This window comes from Coloeus monedula, assembly GCF_965178545.1.
Source record: "Coloeus monedula genome assembly, chromosome: 10".
In the NCBI taxonomy this organism is placed as follows: Eukaryota; Metazoa; Chordata; class Aves; order Passeriformes; family Corvidae; genus Coloeus; species Coloeus monedula.
The window spans coordinates 17,494,732-17,515,635 of NC_138790.1; the positions used below are offsets into that span (position 1 = coordinate 17,494,732).

Consider the following 20,904-nt stretch of genomic DNA (forward strand, 5'->3'; position numbering starts at 1 on the left):
AAGAGACCCAATAATTTATTGGCAGAACTGAAAAGGGGCATTTGAAAACCACAGGGCTGACTCTCAACTGGGATGCTCCTCCCAGCTGCAGAGAGATTTATAATACTGGTATCCCTCAGCAAAAGGCTCTGATGTTGAGGCAGAATCCCAGAGATCCTGCATGCCATGTAGAGAAAGAGAGGAAAGTGCTGCAAGATGCGGCCCCGAGGGCCCGCCGCTAATTGAAAGGCTGCCTCCCGCCCCACTGCTAAAAAAAAGTTTGTGTAAGACAAAATCGGCCTCTATTGTCACCGCTGCTGGAGGGCTTCAGGTGGATCCTTCCCCCAGGGAGGAGTGCGAGAGTGGCCCATGAGTCCCTTCAGAGGTCGGAGGGCACTCTCAGTGCTTTCAACACGGAGAGAGGAGCTTAGTGCCAACTCTTGTTCTCACAATGTGATTTTTGTGTTTCGAAAGCTTGAATTATCCCTGGAAAACAGAGGGAAGAAAAAAAGTGGTTAAAAATGTGCATTCCTTCAGATCACAGCACCTCCCCGTTCCCCCCCACCACAGCTACCAGTGTTGCCATCCCAGTACGTCACTCAAAATCAACGCTCGTTAAACTTCCTATGCAGATCTGCTTCCTAACTACAGACTTCTCACACAGGTCAGCTGTCACTCCAGAACACTTGGAACAGAGGGAGATCCTGGTTCATCCCCATTCAATAAGAAAAAAATTGTCATCTCCTGTGAGCAAAGCACATGATAGAGTGTGGAAACCTCCCTGGTGGATTCTGGTGTTTAAACAACTTGCAAGATCTCTTCCTTACTGAAAATTTATCTTGGGGATTCTGCTTGGAACACAAATACACCATCAGACCAACCTCCCCCTGCCTCTGTCCCTTGTATTTAGTCATACTGTCAACAAGTTTAGCTCTCTGATCTCTCCTACCTTAAAAGAATATCTAATCTGAAAAGGATGCTTCCCTCAAGTTTAAATAGAAGAGTTTCGTCAGCAGCTTCTACTCACGTGAGTACAGCCACAAGCCTCAGAGGCTATTGACCAAGGAAGGAGTGTTGGCCTACAATCTCCCTCAGTACAGTCTCATGGCACTGCAGCAATTGAAGATGGGGGAGGTTACAGAAATCTGTTACTGCTTACTGCCAGCCTGTGAGCACCAGCAACAGGCAAAGTGTATTTCCACATTAATAGAAAGGTGGTGTGTTGGAAACAAATGAGATTACAATTACTTTGAGAGGATAGGTTTGGCAGCTCCTACTATAAACAGGGACAGGGCTGTAAGTTGCCCAAGCCAAAACACTTCGGGATGCCCCAGGACATACCACACCAAATGGTTGAAGAGCAAAGGCAGCAACTTCAGCAGCAACTTCAGCAGCAAGGTGCTGTGCAGGACTGTGAAATTCCACTCAAACCCTCGAGCTATCATTGTGTGCTGCCAGGAGCTGCATGGCAGCTGTACCAGCACAGACTGGAACACCTCCAGGAGGTGGGCTGGAGAAATGGAAGAGCAGAAGGAAGTAAAAACCACTTTTTAGAGAGTTTAAAAAGTTACTCTGCTATAGCATGACAGCAAAAACCATGCTGGCAGCCATCTGCAGAAGACTGGGGTTCACCTTTGCACTTGCCAGAAGAGTTGGCTGGGCTGCCATTTGGGAATGTGATTCAGGATTCATTAACTGGACTCTGGTTAATTTGCAACAATGGTTTGGCTTTCTATCCCAGACTGGACTTCCACCTATGTCATCTGCCTCAGGAGGACAGCACACTTTAGTTGGCTCTTCCATGGACAGATTGCTACGTTTTCCCTCCTTTTGCCTTCATTGGGGTGCCCCAGGCCCTCTGCTCATCCGTGCTCAGCACAGGCTACCCAATACAGCTGAGAGCTAAATGAACTCTGCCACTGTTTTCCTATGCCCTTGGCACATTTGCTGTCTTCAGAGCCTGGTATTTCATGAAGTGAGCTGGTTTCCTCCTCCGGAAGGACATGTGAATGTCATCTAACAATAACAACACTACCAAGTGCCTGTGTAATATTTTGTAAACACTGAGCCTCACAAAAAGCCAAACCTGTGAGGAGAGAGAGATATTATTTTCACCCATGACTTCAGAGCAAGGTATGAGAACACTGCTTGCCCAATGTTGTTGAGGGGGGTTTTGGGATCCCCAACAGCTCCTCAGAGCTCAGCTGTGTTGGAGCAGCTACATTTCATCCCCAGTTATGGGAATTAGGCAATGTAAATGTGTCCTTCCAGCAGATTCCTCTGCTCTGGCACTCAGCAATGCAGCGATCCCACTTGGCAACAACCAACCCTACTCTCATGGCCAGGCCTCTTGCTGGCCCTTCTTAAGGGCCTGCTATCAGGGAAGCTGGCACTGGGGGAAAAACAGTCTGAGCTGTGAGGCTCCCAGCAGCCCTGGGCTCACCTTGGCTATCTTCTCTGCACATCTTGGCTGACACTACCAGCAGAAGCAGGTGGTTGTCTCATTAGCCACAACACTATTATTTCTACCTACAGCGGCTGCTGGGTGTCCTTCCTGAACAAGGTTTTACTGACCAACTAATTTATTCTGTTCCAGCCCACTGTTAAAGAGCTGTGTGTCAGGCCCCAGGTGCCTCTCTCAGTGTCCATCACCTGAATGTGCTTAGGATTTACCACTCCATACCTGATACAGTCAACCCTAGGCAACACACCCAAGCTGCAGACATACCTCTCAGCCTCCTGGGACCAGGTCTGGGATACAAGTGCCTCATACAGAGGAAGGACACTTTAGCAAAGGAGCACACAGCACCTCAACAGAAAATGCTGGTGTCTGGTCAAAAAAAAATTTAAAAAATCATTTTGACCTTTGGAAAAGAACAAATAGCAGAATGGGCCCACCATCAGGCCCCTAAGGCAAGAGAACATGCCAGCCCATGGGAAGAAGGTTGGAAGCTGAGAGGTATGCCATGAAGTCACATAGGAAGAAAGATGAGGCCCTACCCTGGGTGTGACAGAGGGAGGGGGAGCGTTCGATCAGCGGCCACTGCTGTTCACCAGGCCATGAAACTCCTCCCAGGCCCTGGCAAGCCAGAGGGAAAAAAAACGAAATAAAAAACAAAAAATAGCACTTCAGATCAAAGGCTTCTTAACTTTTAACGAGAGCAGAAACATTCAATGGCGTTTGAAAGGCACTTGTCTTCAGAGAGCAAGGCAATATTCTCTGATCGCCCTAGTGGATAGAAGCATCCTTAAAATCCAGCCAAACATCTGACAGCACAAGGCAGCTTTAGCGTTCTGCACAGACATGAAGCGTTCCCACTGGCTGCTGGTGATAAAGCCACATTAATACCCAGAGACAGGTATGACCTTCCTAGTCACAAATGGAATATCCATTTCCTATTGCTCATAAAATAGCCCATGTTACGTCTTTCTGAAGGATTATCACATTCCTTGGCTGGTTAAACTCAGCCAGTTACTGGCCTCATGCTTTGCCACATACTGCATATGCAGGTAATCCCCCCAAAAGGAGTTTCTTTTAATGCCACACAGCTTAGTTCTTATAAAATTCTTCCAACAGGCAGCAGAATCCAATTGTTATTAAGAAGTCTCATTTCCTACTGTAAACCTGCATTGTTAATGATGACCCAGTAAAAACATCGCAGCTATTTGAAATGAAAATGTTCTTAGATAAGTCAGAGGGAGAAGCCTAACACTACACTCCACTGCAACGTGGAGAACGTTACTGATGGATGAAGGCAGCAGACTGAAAAATTGCTGTTGGTTTTACGAAGGCAGCATTGTGAAAACCCTCTCAGGGAAAAGATGCTGAGGTTAATGTGAGCATGACTATTATCTTCTGGGATCAAAGTCATCAAAGAGCCTCATAGTTCTCCATGCCCAGCAAAACAGTACTGGTGCATACAGCACATGCCAAGCCATTTACTGAAGCCACAGAGTCCCATGGAGCTGGAGGGACCTTAAAAGGAATCCAGGTCAATCATAAACTCAGACCACCCTCTAGATTTTTTTGCTGGTACTTCTCAGCTACCTCACATTTTGTTTTGTGCGTTGCCTCATCAGGCCACTGCAACACAACAGGAGAGTCCAGAAATGGAAACCCTGTGTTAGTCAGCACCTGTGCCAAAACCAGACCACCAACCTGGCTCTTACCTGAGCCTCAGAGTCAAGATCTCAAATAGCATTTGCAAAAGCAGCTCAGGTGTCACATGCTCTTTCCCAGCAAGTCATAGCCCAAATAAACACAGAGACCTTGGGGTTCAACAGCATCTCTCCAGAAGAAAGTTAGGGAGAAGAGAAACGCTGTATCTGAGGCCTCTTAGTTGTTGGTAAGCTTTGCACATCCCCAGACTTGTCAAAAAGTCTCCACCTTCGTGTCTTCCCTCCAGCCTCCCTTGTATTTCTAACACACTCCTATCACCCACAATCACATCTCTCTTTCTTCTCCCATAGTTTTCCCAAACTTGTAACTTCTCAGCAGAAGGAACACAAGGGCAGATTATTTGTCAACATAATCGATAATTTATTACCCATTGCAAACTAAGGAGTTCCTTGTTCCAACATCCCAATAACATCATGCACACAGTCCTTCATCTCTGTCCTCACAGACAGAGAGAAAAAGCTCTTCCAGCCAAGAATTTTTAATTCAAGACCCTCATATATATTATAGTACTAATGACTCCAACTATCTGCTGACTTGACTGAAAAAATCCACCAGGATGTGTCTGTCCTAATGTACCTAAACTATGCCAGGAGAGCAAGCTGCTCTCATTCCACACCGAACAAGGCTGCCAGTTAATTTCATCTGGCAGAATCTTTATGACCTGTGACACACCAAAGGCACAGTGCCAGATAGTCTAAGAGGTTATTTTTATGTATAGACATTTTTAGTACCTTATTGCCATACTGTCTGCACAGCGATCAGATACTTGGTGAATTGATCCCCAACACTTAGATTATTCCCATTGAACAGATGGGAAATGGAAACATTAGGAGGCTAAATAAAGCCAGCCAGAGCTGTTCTTCCGTACTCATTCCTGACCCACAGCTGTTGGAACTTCCCATCTTCTTCCCCACTGCCCAGGGTCAGGACCCAGACAGGGCTCCCTTTAGCCCCAGCAAGTAAATTGGAGGAAAAAAAATGAGAAAAGAAGCTGTTATCGCCCCAAAAAAAAAAAAAAAAAAAAAAAACCACCAAAACAAAAAAAGAAGGGGGAAAAAAAAAAAAAAAGAGGAAGACTCCGGCAAAAAGAGGAAGGGCAGTCTTAGCTGCCTCAAGGGACTTTCCAAATCATCATTGTGCAAGTGGCACTAGCTGTTTTCTGCAAACATCCTCAATTAAGTCCTAGCAGTTTGCCTCCAGTATTTCTCTGTGCAATCCTGCTCCTTACCATCTCCCTCCCCAGCTAAGAAAGGATTCAGAGAGCTCAGAGTGAACTTATGGTACCTTACAAAGGGCACCAAAATCTGTCTCTTTTGCCAGCCCATGGGGAACCTGCCAGCACACTGACCACTCACTACACTCTGCAGGTGTCCAGAGCAGCACAGCCTCTTTCTGGGCGCTTCCCCTGGGATTTGTTCACATCCAGACAAGAACTTTGTGGCTAACAGCTTGAAAAAAAAATCTAGGATGGCCTTCTAGCCTGAAATAATTCTTTCACCTATTGGCAGTACTTGTAGCAAAGGCAATATAACACAACTTAATAAACACAACTAAACTGACCTTGAAAAAAACCATGAAATAAATAGGTTATAGACACCTTTTTGGTAAGAGACAGGCCACCAAGATAAGGAAGCCTTTCACAAAGTCATGGACACTTCTGAATAAAGCATATTATGGTGCTGGAGAACCAATCAATGAATCCATCAATTCAAAGACCAGGTCCATGCAAGTGCTCTTAGACTTGCAGCAACCTGGAAACTACTGAAATTGGAGAATGGAGTGATAAATGAATTAAGCCAGTATTGCGGAGACTCAGGAGGACAGCTACCAGATCTGGAACATCACTGTTCTCCTGTAGATTTTATTCCTGCGCTCAGACTTGAATGGATCAGGGTGAAACAATGCAGCTCTATAGCTGGCAAGACCCAAGGCAACCTGCCTTCCTCTCACAAGCGTCAATATGTGAGGGTCCCATCTGGAAACCCTCTCTCTGTAGGCAAGATTAACCCTGCCCACACCATTAAAGACACAGTCAAAGGCACAGGTGACACAAGTAGAACAGCAGCATTGAGGAATTCTCCTAAAATTTTGGAAATTAGCAAGCAAATGGAAACCAGTGCTGTAAAAACCACAATAGTTACAGAATTAGCTGAACTCTGCTGTGACAAGGGAGACCTCACGAACACTCTACCACCAGCTTTCTCACAAACACCGATCTTCTTGCCCAATACCCGCCACTTCCACAGGGATTTCTCTTCCTAATTCCTCACTTTTTTTGCCATTCCTGTTTTTGTCCTGAGAACCTCACCCCTGCAGTCTTCTTACAGTGTATTATTCCCTCCATAGGATATCCTCTTGTTTCCTACCTACAATATAGTCTGAGGCCATTTCCTCCAACTGCCTGCAGTGAAATGAACCCAGTGCCAGCTCTATTAAGATCAACTATTCTTCTCATTTACTCGAGCCATCCCATTAGTTATCAGCGGTGACTTTGAAAGGAAAGGATAGTTTTATACCCTGCTCAGCTCTCACTGCAGCAGGCACTCACGAATAAGCGAAGCTTTGTTTTCAGAAAAAGCAGCATTGCTTTAGAGCTGACAGGACAATCCATAACGTCACACAGCAACCAAAACATTTCCACACCAGCCTGCTCAGTGGCAACCTGCTGATGGCCACTGCTCTGGTCTCTCCTGACACTGGAAACAGTGTTGCTGGATTTGCCTGGGATTCCTGGATGGTGTTGGGGTTGAGAGCTCTCAACAAAGATGGTCACTGACCACATAGTTATCAGTGCGGAAAAGAAAGGCTGATAAGCCCAGGCAAGGCAAAGGTGTATGCAAGGCAGCCAAAAACTTCATGCTGCAAGGCTCAAAAGTCAAACGTAAAAGTGATCACTTCCCCTTCACCCCTCTCCCAACTCACTACAGATATCCGAATATTTTCAGTGGCTTCACTGACCCATGGCCAGGCTGTGGTTGGCAACATTATGCTTTCAAAAAAGCACAGTGCACCTCCTACGGCAGCAAAAGAGGCTCTTGGGGTTTTTTTGTTTGTTTAATTCCAAGCCACAGGAAGTACCACTGTCCATAAGCCACTGTCACTTCTGGACCATGTCACCTCCAAGGTTAACAACACTGATGAACTGAACCTATTAAGCGGTTCACTGCATCTGAAGGCACCTCTTTCAGTGCACCTCTGAGGGAACAAAGAGAAGCAATTTCTCTCCAGCTACTGAAACAAGGTAACCCACAAAATGTCGCATATGTTCTCTTCAGGTGCTCAGCGCTGTAATGTCTAAGGTACTATAAATCCCCTGGAATTAAGCAGAGTCCAAGAGATTGTTCTAGTTCTCTTAGCAAGATTGGAAATTCATATAGACTAGGCTGACCCTTCTACTCGCTGGGATTTAGGCAGCTCGTCAATATCACAAGCAAGAGAAAGGACAAACACAGTAAAATTGCAATGAAAGATCTGCTTATCTAGCTAAATGCACAAGCCCCACCACTGAGAGCAGGAAGGACAGAATGCAGAACAGCTCCTTGGAATTGCTGTGACGCAACAGGTACTTTTCAAATGCAGCTTGGCAGCACTACCACTTTCTGAAACAAAGGGGGCTGCAGTCTCACTGACAACTCATGAAAAATGGTGTCTAGAAATGATTTAATATGAAATGATCATCACAAAAGGAATATATAAAACCTGAAACACGGGGCTCAGGTTCCACAGTGAGAGGCATGCTAGCAATTTCTACAGAAGCATTCATTTACAGTGTGTCAAAAGCTAATCCAGGTCAATTCACTACCTAAAAGTCAAGGTTTTGAGAAACGCCTGTTCTTTTCTTGCTAAGCATGCTCCCTTCCCTGAAGCACAATCAATGCCAATCAAGCCCCGCACATGAGCAGAGCTCTAGTGGAGAGATGCAGCCCATACAAATGAAAAATGCCACGAGCCCCCCTCGAAAGGCAGCCCTGACAAAGCCTAGAGCACAGCTCTTCCATTAGAGCTTTTCATGAAACACAGCCAGAGTGTGAATATAGAGTGCTGGCTAGAAAGCCCTCCCGAGTCATAAATCACATGGTACATGTGCAGCATAAGTGGAGTTTATTCATGACGGACAGTATTTCAACAGGACTTGATAGATGGGCAAGGAAAAGGAGCCAGACTTTATGGAGGATAGAACTAGTTACACAAGAGCTTCTTCATTAGTGAGAGAACCGTAATGACATGAAGCTAAGCCAAGCAGAGTCAGAGTGAAAGCTGGGGCTGTCCTGCTCTCCTCTATCACAAAGCAGCCACCGTCACCTCTCTGCAGCTGCTGCCCCTTGCTGCCTGCTGGTACCAGGCAAGAGAGGCACAAGAAGTTGGTCTGTGCATGACTACACAGAAACTCCACCAACAGCAGTTCTGCTCTGAATTTACACCAGTGCCATTGGAAGGAGGTGCTGGAGAGCACTGCAATCAGACTGCTGCAGCTCAAGCGAGGCAATGGGAAAAAAAGGGGCTTTCATGATGCCCTACATGGCAGAAGGTTAATTGCTTAGACCTACCTGACTGGGACATCATCGAAGCAATTCCTGACTAACCCTTCTACCCACAGAAGAATGAGCGGGAGACAAGCCAGGCAGCCTCTATTTAAGAATTGCTCCCAGCTGTAATCTGAGCTACTAAACTTGATACCTCCAACACCTGTTATTCTCAGACAAGCTCATTTTGCACCACATGTCAGCAGCAGAAAATGAAATTTGGATGCTATGCAGGAAGAGAGGGCAGCAAGCACAGCATGTTACACTGGTGTAGGGAAATGATGCCACACTACTGGATGCACCATCACTCAAGGCCTTACACCTGCCAGAGCAAGCACAAACATTGCTATAGCAGCATTCTCTATGCTAGGAAGTGCTGGTGGCGATAGCTCACAAGGGAAAGGCCATATCATTCCCATTTTACACTTGCTATATGAACCACCACCACAGCTTAGGATAGCTGGCTCCATACACGGCTTTTCCTACAGAGCCTGAGAGAAGTCAAACACCTCCCTGCTCTCACCACAAAGCCGCATCACCAAAGTCCGCAGTCTGCTGCTGCTGAACAGGAGTAAAATACTCTGCTGTGTGTCCACATGAGCACTTTGCTGTTTCCCAACATGGACAGAGAGTCCCTAGTGCCCTCTCCTGGCAAAAAGTGCATGAGAAACACCACTGGCAAAATCATGGAAAAAATCATCTCCTTCCCTTCTCTTTCCCACTCACACAGGAGGGAGGGCCACATGGAACACTAGATGCCTACAGGCAGTTTCAGCGAGATCTCTGTATAAATACTAGTGACCCACACTCAAAATTGAAAGCTAGCTGTCTGCTAGAACCAGGATTGATCCCATCAAACTGTCTGACAGCAGACTGATGACAGGGTGATTACATGGAAAGAACAAGCCAGCATGAAAAAAAAAAGTCATGAAAGATATTTGCACCCTCATTACAGGCAAGATTAGAAAGCTCTCTGCCCCATTAGTGTCTTATTCATTTGTTTCACTTCTTTTTCTGTGTGCACCTTTTCAAGTATTAATTTAACCAATATGACCTAATCAGTGTATTGGTTTATAATACACTTAAGAAAAAAATAAAAACAACATATTACTCACCTCTAACTAATACCTATATGTGCAAATTTTTGTCACTTTGTGGGAAATAAAAGTCACCCTGAATGGCCTGATATGGTAAGCTATAATACATTTATTTAAAAATACAGCTGTCCTCTCTGTGTACCATGATCTTCTAGTCTTGTTAAAGAGCCTCTGTCACCAGGGCCTGGAAGACTTAATATACGACGTTTATTATGATTAGAAATCATTTGTACAGCACTGTAAATTCACACAGCACTTTCCCAAGACCATTTATAAGTCTAATGGCACTATAAATCCCCGTTAGCTTCCGCACTTTACTCCCCAGAATCTCTGTTTATTCAAATGATTCTTCCCCCTCCGCCCCCTACTGCAATCTTCTCTTTGAACACATCAAGTCACAGTCCCACCCTGGGCTGCCCATAGCCTGAGTGACAGGCTGGGTAGATTGTTAAAATAACTCTGGATCACACACTTAAAAAGAAAAAGGTTTTGCTCATAGTACCAAACACCCCTAACAACAGCACGACAACAACAAAGGAATTTGGCTTTCGAAGCGCGCTGGCAGCAACTGCTGCTGTTTGCACTTCAGTTTGCAGGAACAGCCCTAACGCACACGAGCACTTCTGCCAACGCCTGCGCCGTGCACTGAGCTGCTCGAGCACACATGCAACCTGCAGCACCCCCCTGGCCAGCACACGTACTTGATGCTATCGGTGTGGGTTTTATATTCCATGATGGTGTTGGGAGGTAGGTTGAGCACTCTTCGTAACGTGTCGCGTATCCGGGCTGTCGTGGCCTGGTCGCTGGCTGTCTTGTTCCATATGGAGATGATGTCCTCCTGCACAATAGCACGGGAGGAAGGGGTGAGCACGGGGCACTTTTTGCAGCCCTGCCACACGGCAGCACGTGCCAGTTCTCACAAGCACTCACCTGGAATCGGACAGAGACGACGGCCCCACAGATTTCTTCCCCCACCATGAACTGCTCTCCCAACATGGCCAGAATAAGATTCTCCCAGCACCGTGACGCTAAGCCCTTCCGCAGACGGATAATCCATTTACCACCATTTTTGTTGGCATCATCCTAGGAAGAGGGGAAATAAATTGATTTGTTTTCTCCTAGCTATTTTTCTGCTACCCACAAGACAGCAGAGCCACAAACAGGAGCAGATATTGATTGGGTGGGGCAAGGGAGGTATTTTCAAGCAAAAGCACTTTATTTCACTTCTCCTCCATACAAGCAGAGACAGAGGAAAACCACTAACTTTGAATACAAAGTACTTGAAACAATGGCCCTCGGCCTTCCAGACAAAGTTCTATGCTCTGAAGACTTGAGTTGTAGTGTTTTGATCCCACTAGCAAAGACTAACACCAGCCTACCAATCTGCACAAACAGACCCAGAGGCAAGGACTTTAAAACTATTCCTAAACTTGAGCCTCATTCACCATTTGTCTAATCCACTGTATATGTAGTTCTGCTTGTAAAACAAGATCCCTGTAAAACAGGAGAACCCCCTCATCACAGAGCATGGAAGGCCAGGAAAGAGTTTGCAAAGTGGTATTTTAAAAGCAAGCAAAAAATTGATAAACATTGTCCTTCCACATTTCCAGGAATGGGCTCACAAGCTGTGTTAACACAGAAAGGACGACCCTGTTCTCTGAGAACTACTGACATTTATCACACATCATACAGCTGAATCTTTGCTCCAGACTGTGGTGACCCAGGGAAATAACCAAAATGAGGGGAGATAATAAAAGAAAAAATTTATGCTAAGCACCCAGTCTGTCACCTCAGTATTGTGATTCTGTATCTTGAAGCTGACAAAAAGCTGGAAACTGCTACAGCCTCCCTTGCTCCCCAGAACACACAGCTATGTCAAAGAGCAGCTTCTCCTCTGTGCAGAACACTGTAGCACTCTCTGGTACAACACTGTAGCTGGGAAATCTTACAAGGTGAGAGGGGAACAAATTTCCATCCAAAGCTGAAGACAGAGAGGTAGGAACAAGTCAAAGAGGTGGCAGTTAGGAAGGGTAAGGGAAGACAGGTCTAGGACAGAAACAGAGAACAAAGGATGACTCAGAGGAGACTGCACAAAACAGGACATCCCTCCCCAAATCCCCAGCAATCCCCTCTGTCAAGCTGGGACACACCTTAAAGATGCCAGGCAAGGCAGCCCAAGCCTTCTTAATGAAATAAAGTTAATTTTATTTTAGCCTTAAAGCTTCTCTAGGGGTCAGATAAAACTAAACATTTGTGTGCTTTCTCAGAGACAGCAAGTGCTAAAGAAGCAATCCTGAGGAAGCATGGAAGTGTCAGCATAACAGCAGCATTCACCTGACTCTTACTTTTCAGGTATGTGCCGGACCGAAAGGGGAAGGCGTCAGCTCCAGACAAACCTCAAAGCATGACAGGAGCCATCCAAATCAACACAAGTTCTAGGAATGTGGCAGACTCCTGTGAGAAGCAAACTACTTTCTGTTAAGCTTCCTCGTTTTCCAAGTTGTGAACATCACAGCCTTTAGACTGTGAGTTGGGTTTAACTCTTCAAAGTTTCCACAATGACTAACGGGCATCAGAAGAGACAGTGATACTGCTAAAAATATCTCAAAGGTGGCTTTAAGCAGGTTCAAGGCTACAGAGAGAGCAGTGATTGGGAGGCAGATGCTGTATCATGTGCTTTATGGTTGTTGTTAGTTTTCTTTCAGGTTAAACAAGATTCAGTTCAGTCAAGCATTTGATTTTCCTTTACCAGAATAATAATGATCTGCACCCCAGCAAATCACCAGGGAATATTATGCTTAGTGCTTCTGACTTTACCAGAAAAGGCACAGATGGATGCAGAAAAAGATCAGAGCTACACACAGGCACGTATGTGCCTACCAGAATGACAGTAACTAAGGACTGGTTTGGAAGAAACATAAACAAAGCCCTACAAAGCACGCAGCAGTGAAAGGCCAGAAGTGAGATCTCAGGTCCTCTTCTAGAAATATAAGGAAGTAGGGCCAGAAGTAAAAATACCAAAGAATCTCTCCACTCCCACCTTAAAATGGCTACCAGGAAATGCTCTATAGAAATTCTGGTATCATTAACTTGGGGACTCTGGTCTGAGGAATTTGCTCACCAGGAGTCCAAAGAGGGTTAAACGTTTTATATAAATTGTATTTGCAGTAACTGGCTATAAAACACCTTGCTTAAAATAATTGCCAACAAGGGTCACATATAAATTTCTCAGGACCAAGCAGTATAATTAGGTACTTCAGAGAAACACATAAAATCCTCATACTGTGAATGCCATTGGTCATTGCTGGAAGCAGGCCAGGAACTGGAAGAATGATTAGCTGGGCAAAGATTTTTTTCAATGTTTTAAACAGATTTGGATAGAAATAGAAGCAAACTAAAGCCTTGGAACCAAAAAAAAAAAAAAAAAAAAAAAAAGCAAATAAAAGGCTAAGTTGTTTTTCCATTTCCGGCTCTGTGTGTAGGCTTCTAACCATATGCCATTTGCACCTCTGCCTTCCTCAACTGAAAAAGGAGTGTTGGTTTTTATAAGCTTTGTTGAATTCCACTTGGAGAGGTCCAGTCCTTCCAGAGGAAAGCCCGGCACTGCTGTCACTGGAGGCAGCTGTAAGAGGCAAGTGCCTATACTGGGAGGCACAGAGCTTAGCTGGGGTATCCCTCCATTGGCAATGGCAGTTCAGAAACCTTTGGGGAGGTGCAGCCAGCAACTTTCCCATCTTCCCTCTCTGGCAGCATGACTGTTAGGTTACATGGGACAGAATTCTGAGGACAAGTTTACAGGAAACCCAGACGAAAGCTCTTCACCCAAGAAAATCCAGTGGAGTGCCATTTAATGACAAGAGTCCCTCCACTGTAGAAGGTTCCCCCCCAAAATATTGTGGGAAAATATCAAGGCAGAAATAAGAGCTCCAACTCACCTCCCACATTGGTTTGATGCCCTCTTTGAAAAGATGGAAGTCACTGTGGCCTGTCAGGTCCCCAGGACGTACCATGTGACTGTAAAACCGCCAGAACTGTTCCACCTGCAACAACACGAACCACATGGTGAGGCTGCTCAAACTGTTCACAGTCAAGACTTCTACAGAAACAGGCTTCCATTTTTACACCAGCTCTCCAGAGCCACCTTCCCCTCTTCTGTTCTACTCTCTTGTCACCAGGGTGCTAATTAGGCAACATAAAAGGCAGCAGTAGTGTCAGAGCTTGCGTGCCTGTTTCTGACTGGCTCCATTACCAGGTGACCACTTGAAACATTCAATAGGGGCCTCTAATGTCACTCAGTGTTTGTCTGAAGAAATCTGTGCTAAGGTAACAGCTGCTCTGGAGAACAGTTCCAAACATATCTTATAAATCCTACTGCCCAAACTTTCAATCATTGGGTATGTCCAATGATTATGATATAAAATCAAATGCATCAGCTACAGCCAAGCCTCTCCGCCCTGAATAACCACTGCTCTCTGTGACCATGGAAACTGCAGAAGCCTCCAAATTAGACATTTTTTGTATTTAATTTTAGTGTATGCAGATTTTAAGACAACATATACATTCTGATGCTAGTTTAAGATTGGGAGGCACTATTCAGAGTTTTTTAAAAAATATATCTTACTCCTTTTTACAGTCTGCCATGGTACACTTGGACAACTTCACTTTGACCAGTTCCATTCTGGCACCCCTGTGTATGCTTGAGATAATCTGACTGTAAGGCATGGGACTTATCTTTTATAGTTCTTAAAAATAGCATATTTATCCTTTGACAATCTCTGGGTAAGAAAGGATTTGAGAGAGGATGGATCTTTAAAACAAAACAAGGCAGTGGAAGGGATTATACTAATTTCCATATTTTAAGAAGCCTCTACTCAGTAAGATAATAGCTATTAAGCAGACCAGCAGTGCAGCTGAAAGGGTCAGACATCACCCCAAGTACTTTATGAGAGACCTTAATGACTTGGTCAGCAGTTGGAATTCCGCTCCAATCTGTGACCTCTGCCATCCCAGCCGGAATTTGCTTTTATAGTCAATAAAATTATGAACCAAGACTGAGGAGGGGTCAGAAGCAATCTATTTTTGTCAGGCACGACGGAACATCCGTAGGGAAATCACACTCCCACAGTGAAGGAACGTGCCCTCTAGTGGTGCACATTTCACAGCTTTTAGAGCTTTCCATTGAAAAGCCAAGAATAAATCTGAACCCAGACTTAGCCCAGACAATTCTTTCTGAAGTTTGCCCTTCAATTTCCTTAAATAGAATTTGGACCCAAACACATCATCAGATATGCTGACCAGTCTCTCTCCATCCTAACAGAACTGCTGCACTTCCAGCCTATAATGGCCCCCATAAATTCTCTGTAGCAAAGAGCAGACAACAGAATATTCAACATGATGCTTTTCCTCTAAGAAGCTAAAAATCAATGTTAAACCTACACTGATTTATCAGATTGAAAAGTTATTGCCAGATCATCGAAGTGGCAGCCACGTTTTTCATCTGAACTGAAAGTACTTGCTCACACGGGGTAATAGGAGCAGCAACTACCCACAACAACAGGCTCTTCTCCCCACCCTTATCCTGTGTGCATGCACTAACACAACCCAGCTGCTTGGACAGGCACATTTTTATGCAGTCTCCAGAAGGAATAAAGGGGTATTTTTATAAATTCTCATATTACAGAGGACATATACTGGTGGGCAAAATGAACATTTGTAAGAGACCCTAAAAGAACTGGGCAAATACCAGATTGAAAAGAAAAAGGAAGAAAACAGCCAACAGACTTCCTGGGCTTTAGAACAGTAATCTTGGGCTTGTGTATCTTGGGCTCTTGAGGGAGGTTTTACTATGCCAGCACCGTGCAAAAACCCAACACCACCTTTCCAGGACACGCTCAAGTTTATTCCAGGAACAAGCAACCACAGAGTGGAAGGGGAAAGGAAGAGCAATTTACATTTTAATGAACTTGACTGCAACACCAAACTGCTCCTTGTCCATCACTTCCAGACAGACAGCAGGCCACCAGGTGCTGCCAATACAGCATGCCAGATGCTTATTCCAAACACAGTCTTTGTGGTGGGAATGTGGGCGGAGGGAAGTGGGGGGGGGGGAGGGGGAACCTTACAGAAAAGGAACAGAAAACCTGTTCCTTTCTTCTCTTGCTGACCTGTCCAGTTCTGCTCCAGCCATAACTGAACTACACGGCTGCTCTTCTTTTTTTCTACTATTATTCCAGCAACCACCATGCACAGAGGTCCAGCACAGGGCAGAGAAAAAGTGCTAAAGACACACATCTCCTGCTATAAGTAATTCAAGAGCTCATTTGCCTTGGCAAATCACTCACTGCCCTCTGCTCCTGCCACCACAAGCACAGCCTGTGTGTGCACAGAGCCAGCACAGAGGGACTGAGCCATAAGGACCACGCTGTGCCCAAGTGACACAGGGACAGCAGGGGGGTACTCACGGAGGCAAAGGTGCCAATCTGTTTGATGTTCTGTTCATAACTCTGGGAGCTGGTGGGCCGCCCGGGGGTCCGTCGGGAGTACCAGAAGGTGTAGTTATACTGTAAGGGGTGCTCAGCTGGCCCCGGGACCACAGCCTGCAGAAAAGAAAAGCTTGTTTACCCCTTGCATGCTCCTCTAAAAAGGAGAACGGTAAAAATTATATTTACAGCATATAAAAGCAACCATTCAAGCCATCAGAGGCATCATTACTGAATTTTTTTTAGTCCATAACTGTGCCTCAAAGGAAAACAAACAGATAAACTAAAAAGGGCAGTGCGAGACCCTTAACTTTTTCAAATTAAGGAAGAAAAAAAAGACACTCTCCTCCTCTGGGAAGGATAAACTCCACTTATAATGAGCCATGATTCAAAAGCAATTAAAACTCTTTGGTGACACCAATTGCCTTAAGCAACCAACACCCCAGCGCTCTGGAAGGATTAATCTTAGAACTTGTTATGTCAGCTCTGGCAGAAGCCATTACCAGCAGTGAGCAGCGATCACTTTTTAATTTCCAAAACACTGATTTCTGATTAAAAAGACTTCTAATGAGCACAAAAGAGGCTAATGAGAGCTCATTAGCCAGGAGTCAAAACTTACAGAGAAAACCCCAATCACAGCCCTTATCTTGTAGTACTTGATGCTGTTACAGGAGTTACCAGGGCTTACATCTCTACTTTCCTCTTGATTATGGCAAGTTTACAAGGGTTGTATTACTTCAGACACAGCACACAGTTTTCCTAAACATAAGATTAAAAAAACCCAGTAGAGATAGATGCCTTATGCCTTCTTGACCAGGCTACACTACACACAGGGACACATCTTAAAAGTTATTTCAACAGTGGCACAAACACTGCCTGCTAAACCACCTTCAAACCACTACTGCCCTGTCAGACAGGAGTCCTTTCCCCATGCCCTCTTCCACATTTGTTTTTGGAGAAAAATGAAGCTTTATTTTTCATTTCCATTCCAAAGCCTGGCACGGTAGTAACTATGTTAGTGAGGGCAGCATTCACCCCTCAGATTAGAGACCTCCAAAGCTTACATCAAACTATTGAAATCGAACATAGTCCCTCTGTCTTCACTGCAGCAGTAACAATGCACTGAGACCACAGCCCTCCCAAGACATACTTTCCTTATCCCTGAACTGAGGACTGACTCCCTAGCACTGCCACACCATGCCCTGGCAGTGGACTGCAGATACCAGCACCATACCTTCCTCTTCGTAGTACTCTGTGGTTTCTCACGATCATTCTTTTCCTTCTCACTGTCTTTCTGTGTGTTATTTTCCTCATTCTGGTCATGGTCTCCACTATCATCATCTTTCAATCTGGCAAAGAAAAACCACAAAGAGAGCCATCACACAGCTGAGAAGGTTCATACCAAGCCCAGGTAGTCTCTGCTCCAAAGCTCCTCCACGCTACAGGAGCCACCAGAGTCTGGAAATCTACACTTGACAACCCACACAGTAAAAACTGCTTCTACTTTCATACCCATCACAGGCATCTTGGGCACACGCATTTAAGCCGAAGTGAACCATGAAACAGCTTTGTGGAACAAACTCCAGAAGTTTGTGCTAGATACTGATCTGCCAGAGAAAACCCCAGCTACTTGTTAGGGTTCCCTGCTATTCAGGGGTCCGACGTGAAGACCTGTCACTGTAACTCTGCTGACGCTCTCCCACCCTGCTCCCCACGCCCCCCAGCACAGCAGGGGCAGCGCCTCGGGCGAGCAGACACCGCGCCAGCACCCAGCACCCCACCGGTCTCTCTCCGCCCGCCCCGTTCCCTGCGAAGGGCCGGAAAAAACGAGAGACAAGCGGGGCCACGAGGCGGCCCGCGACTCCCTGGTGCGGGACTGCGGCCGGCCCATCGCCCACACCCCTGGGTCCCACGTCCCCTCGGGGCCGGGCCGGGCCCCGGCTGCAGGGACGGGGCTGTGCGTAGCCCCGTGACTCATCGCGTCTCGCCCGTCCGGCGCCAGGGCAGCGGCGGGAGGGGCCAGTTGGGCTCGGGGCCGTGCAGGCCCCGCACCGGAGGTCGGCCGGGGGGGCTCGGGGGTGACACTCACGCGTCGAATTTGTTGTTCATCGTCGCTCGCTGCCGCCGCCACCCCCGTTCGCCTCAGCGATTTCCGCCCTGCTGGGTCCGCCCGCGAAACCCTTCCGCCGCTTCCGGCGGTGTGGCCATAACGTCCCGCGTTTCCCCCCGGAGCCGTAACACGGCGCACGGCGGGCGGGGAGGGGCGCGGCCCTGAGGGCACGGCCGGCATCCTGGGTGTGGCGTGCCTGGCGCCGGGGACCGAGCCAGAGAGTTACAAATTATTCATACAATTAATTTTGCTCCGGTAGATACAGTTTGAGGACTCAGACAGTTACTCTTCAAAGGGTTTGCCCACCTTGCCTCCTGTGCCGACAGGGAGCCCCAGCTCGACGCGCTCCCCATCGCTCTTTCCTTCGTGTACAGGGAGGGATGGCACAGAAAACGGGAAAAATGTCCCAGTAAAGAGCCTGCAAGCTCCAGAATGAATACTTCATAGAGGATAAGGGTGATCGTCCCCCTTCAGCATCTCCTTGCACTTCATTAATCTGTTCCCAGGTTACTCCATGAGCACAGAATCTTTTCATAGAGCTTTCAAATCTCTGACCAATAATTTCTGCTCTCTGTCAGAGTTAATAAATGGATTTCTGAGTGCCGTAGTTTCTCTTTCTCCATCAATTTGTGATGTGGAAAGAGTGCCTTTGTAATCCAGGTACTCATGCTAAGCAAGCAAAGCGAAAAACAAATCACACAATATTATAACTCTGTAACTCAGTCTACTTAAAACTTACTTATGCTAAACAACTAATATCTCTCAGCAGTCTGTTGATTAGGAACATGAAAAAATGGTATTCAGCATATGTAAGGCACTACTTGTCCTGTACTGTGTGAGTGTATTCATCCTTGCAAAGCACAGTAATGTAATGCTGCTATTCCTACCTTACTATTTGAAAGCAAAGGCAATGGGTGTCTCAGCAATACCCCTGAAATCCCAGAAGTATGGCAGAACAGGGAAAAGGGCCCTCCCAAGTCGTAGGCTAAATATCCTTACCACTGGTCCTCCCATCCTTATGGGCTCAAACCTGTGTTCATCACCTTAGAAGACTCAGAAAATTATTTAGAAACACACAGTAGCAGAAATAGTTCAAAAACTCATAAAGAATTTCCTGGTTGGTAACAAAAGGGATCCCCAAATGGGATCTGCATGCTCTGAAGACCAGCAGTTTACCAAAGTATTTCAGAAAGAATGTGTTACACAAGCCACTACAGAGACCTGTTCATACAAAGGTCCTTTTCACAGAATCAAAACCTAATGACTTAAATTGCCAAGATATCAATCACTCTCTTGAAATTGCCCAATGCAAGCGGCAAGTAATTATTATGGGGTGAGAAACAGGACCACACTCTGCTATCTCCTACTTAATAGCATATTTAGAAATTATTAGGCACCGTAAAGATTGATTTTAGAGCACCAGAGGATGCAGTAATTACAGTTATCAAACTTAAAAAAGAAAGAACACCACTAAACCCCACTGAAAGCTTCACACTGATCAAAACCCCTGACTTGGATCTTGATTTTCTCAAAGACATCTTCCCCCAAGCCACATAGGTCTTAATCTACTGGGAAGACCACCTACATTCAGGATGGATATGGATTTAGAGTATTCTGTTGATACAATAAATTGCATATATATACAGGCAGTGTTTTTCTGAAATTTCTGTGGGTTTTGTATTTAGCTTGTACCAGTTTAAGAGAAGCCAAAGGTCGTTACACTGGTACCTTTATACACGGATCTAACTCTTGAAATCCCGTATGGAAAAATGGTAAAAGTAACATCTCTGCAACAGGAGAGGGAAACTGAGTACAGATTTATTCATATTATAGCCTGTAGATAACATCCAGCATCCCATTCCCAGTGAAAAGTTCCTTGTGAGCTGTCCAAACTCACCTTTGGGTAGTTTTGCAGCCTGGGACAAAATGTAAACACAAGATGTGATTTTAAGTCAGTGAGAGGGATGTAATGCCTGACTTTGCTTTGCCTAAGGGTTGTACCCAAAGCTTAGTGGCATTAAGAGACCTCAGTGACAGGGAAGCCTTGCAGTGCAGTGTCCTGGGTCCCCATATACCCTGGGTTCACTTGTGCTGCTGTAACACAAAATCTCTTGTAGAACTGCTTTCGCACATGGCAGGGTTGTTCAGTCCTTATATTCAATTCCACAGGATGGACAAATGACAGCACCTGACTCGTCTTGGAGTCATTCTGAATTTTAGAAAGAAAGCCCAATAATGAGTATTCAACAACTGTTGATGTGCAGATTCTATGCAGAACCTCAAAATTCCCAAGGCACCTTACACTGCAGTATTAGGGCAGCTGAGTCAATATGAGCCATGAGCAAGGACACAACACATCTGAGTGCAGCCACACACATTTCCCACCTTGCAGTTCCAGATACACCATCATGGAGTGCTCAGCATAAAGTGAAGGTGGTGTCTGAGCCTGCTCTGAAGAGATCTGTGGTCACTGCACTCTGAATGTAGAGAGTGTGTCATCCTCTGCCTGCAGATAGGAGACAGGCAGTGAGATTTA

At 45.7% G+C, this 20,904-nt stretch overlaps 1 protein-coding gene across 2 annotated transcripts; it reads right to left on the reverse strand.

Moving 5' to 3' along the window:
• On the reverse strand, positions 1 to 18,431 carry EIF4E2 (eukaryotic translation initiation factor 4E family member 2). 2 transcript variants are annotated; one of them, XM_082287817.1, is made up of 8 exons: positions 18,348 to 18,431; positions 17,493 to 17,607; positions 16,241 to 16,375; positions 13,715 to 13,819; positions 10,710 to 10,862; positions 10,481 to 10,617; positions 2,980 to 3,058; positions 1 to 465 (listed from the first exon to the last, which is right to left on the reverse strand). In XM_082287817.1, exons 1-7 carry the CDS (start codon positions 18,365 to 18,367, stop codon positions 3,013 to 3,015), a joined length of 711 nt encoding a protein of 236 aa, XP_082143943.1. In that variant the 5' UTR covers positions 18,368 to 18,431; the 3' UTR covers positions 1 to 465; positions 2,980 to 3,012. The 2 variants fall into 2 exon arrangements, with proteins under 2 accessions (XP_082143943.1, XP_082143944.1); XM_082287818.1 differs by lacking the exon at positions 2,980 to 3,058.
• Positions 18,432 to 20,904: the final 2,473 nt, after the last annotated feature.

Coding starts and splice junctions, on each gene's coding strand:
- EIF4E2 (XM_082287817.1), bottom strand. CDS start 18,367: ATGAACAACAAATTCGACGC. Junction 16,376..17,492: donor AGAGTACTACGAAGAGGAAG/GTATGGTGCTGG, acceptor TCTTTTCTGCAG/GCTGTGGTCCCGGGGCCAGC. Junction 13,820..16,240: donor AGATTGGCACCTTTGCCTCC/GTGAGTACCCCC, acceptor GTGTTGTTGCAG/GTGGAACAGTTCTGGCGGTT.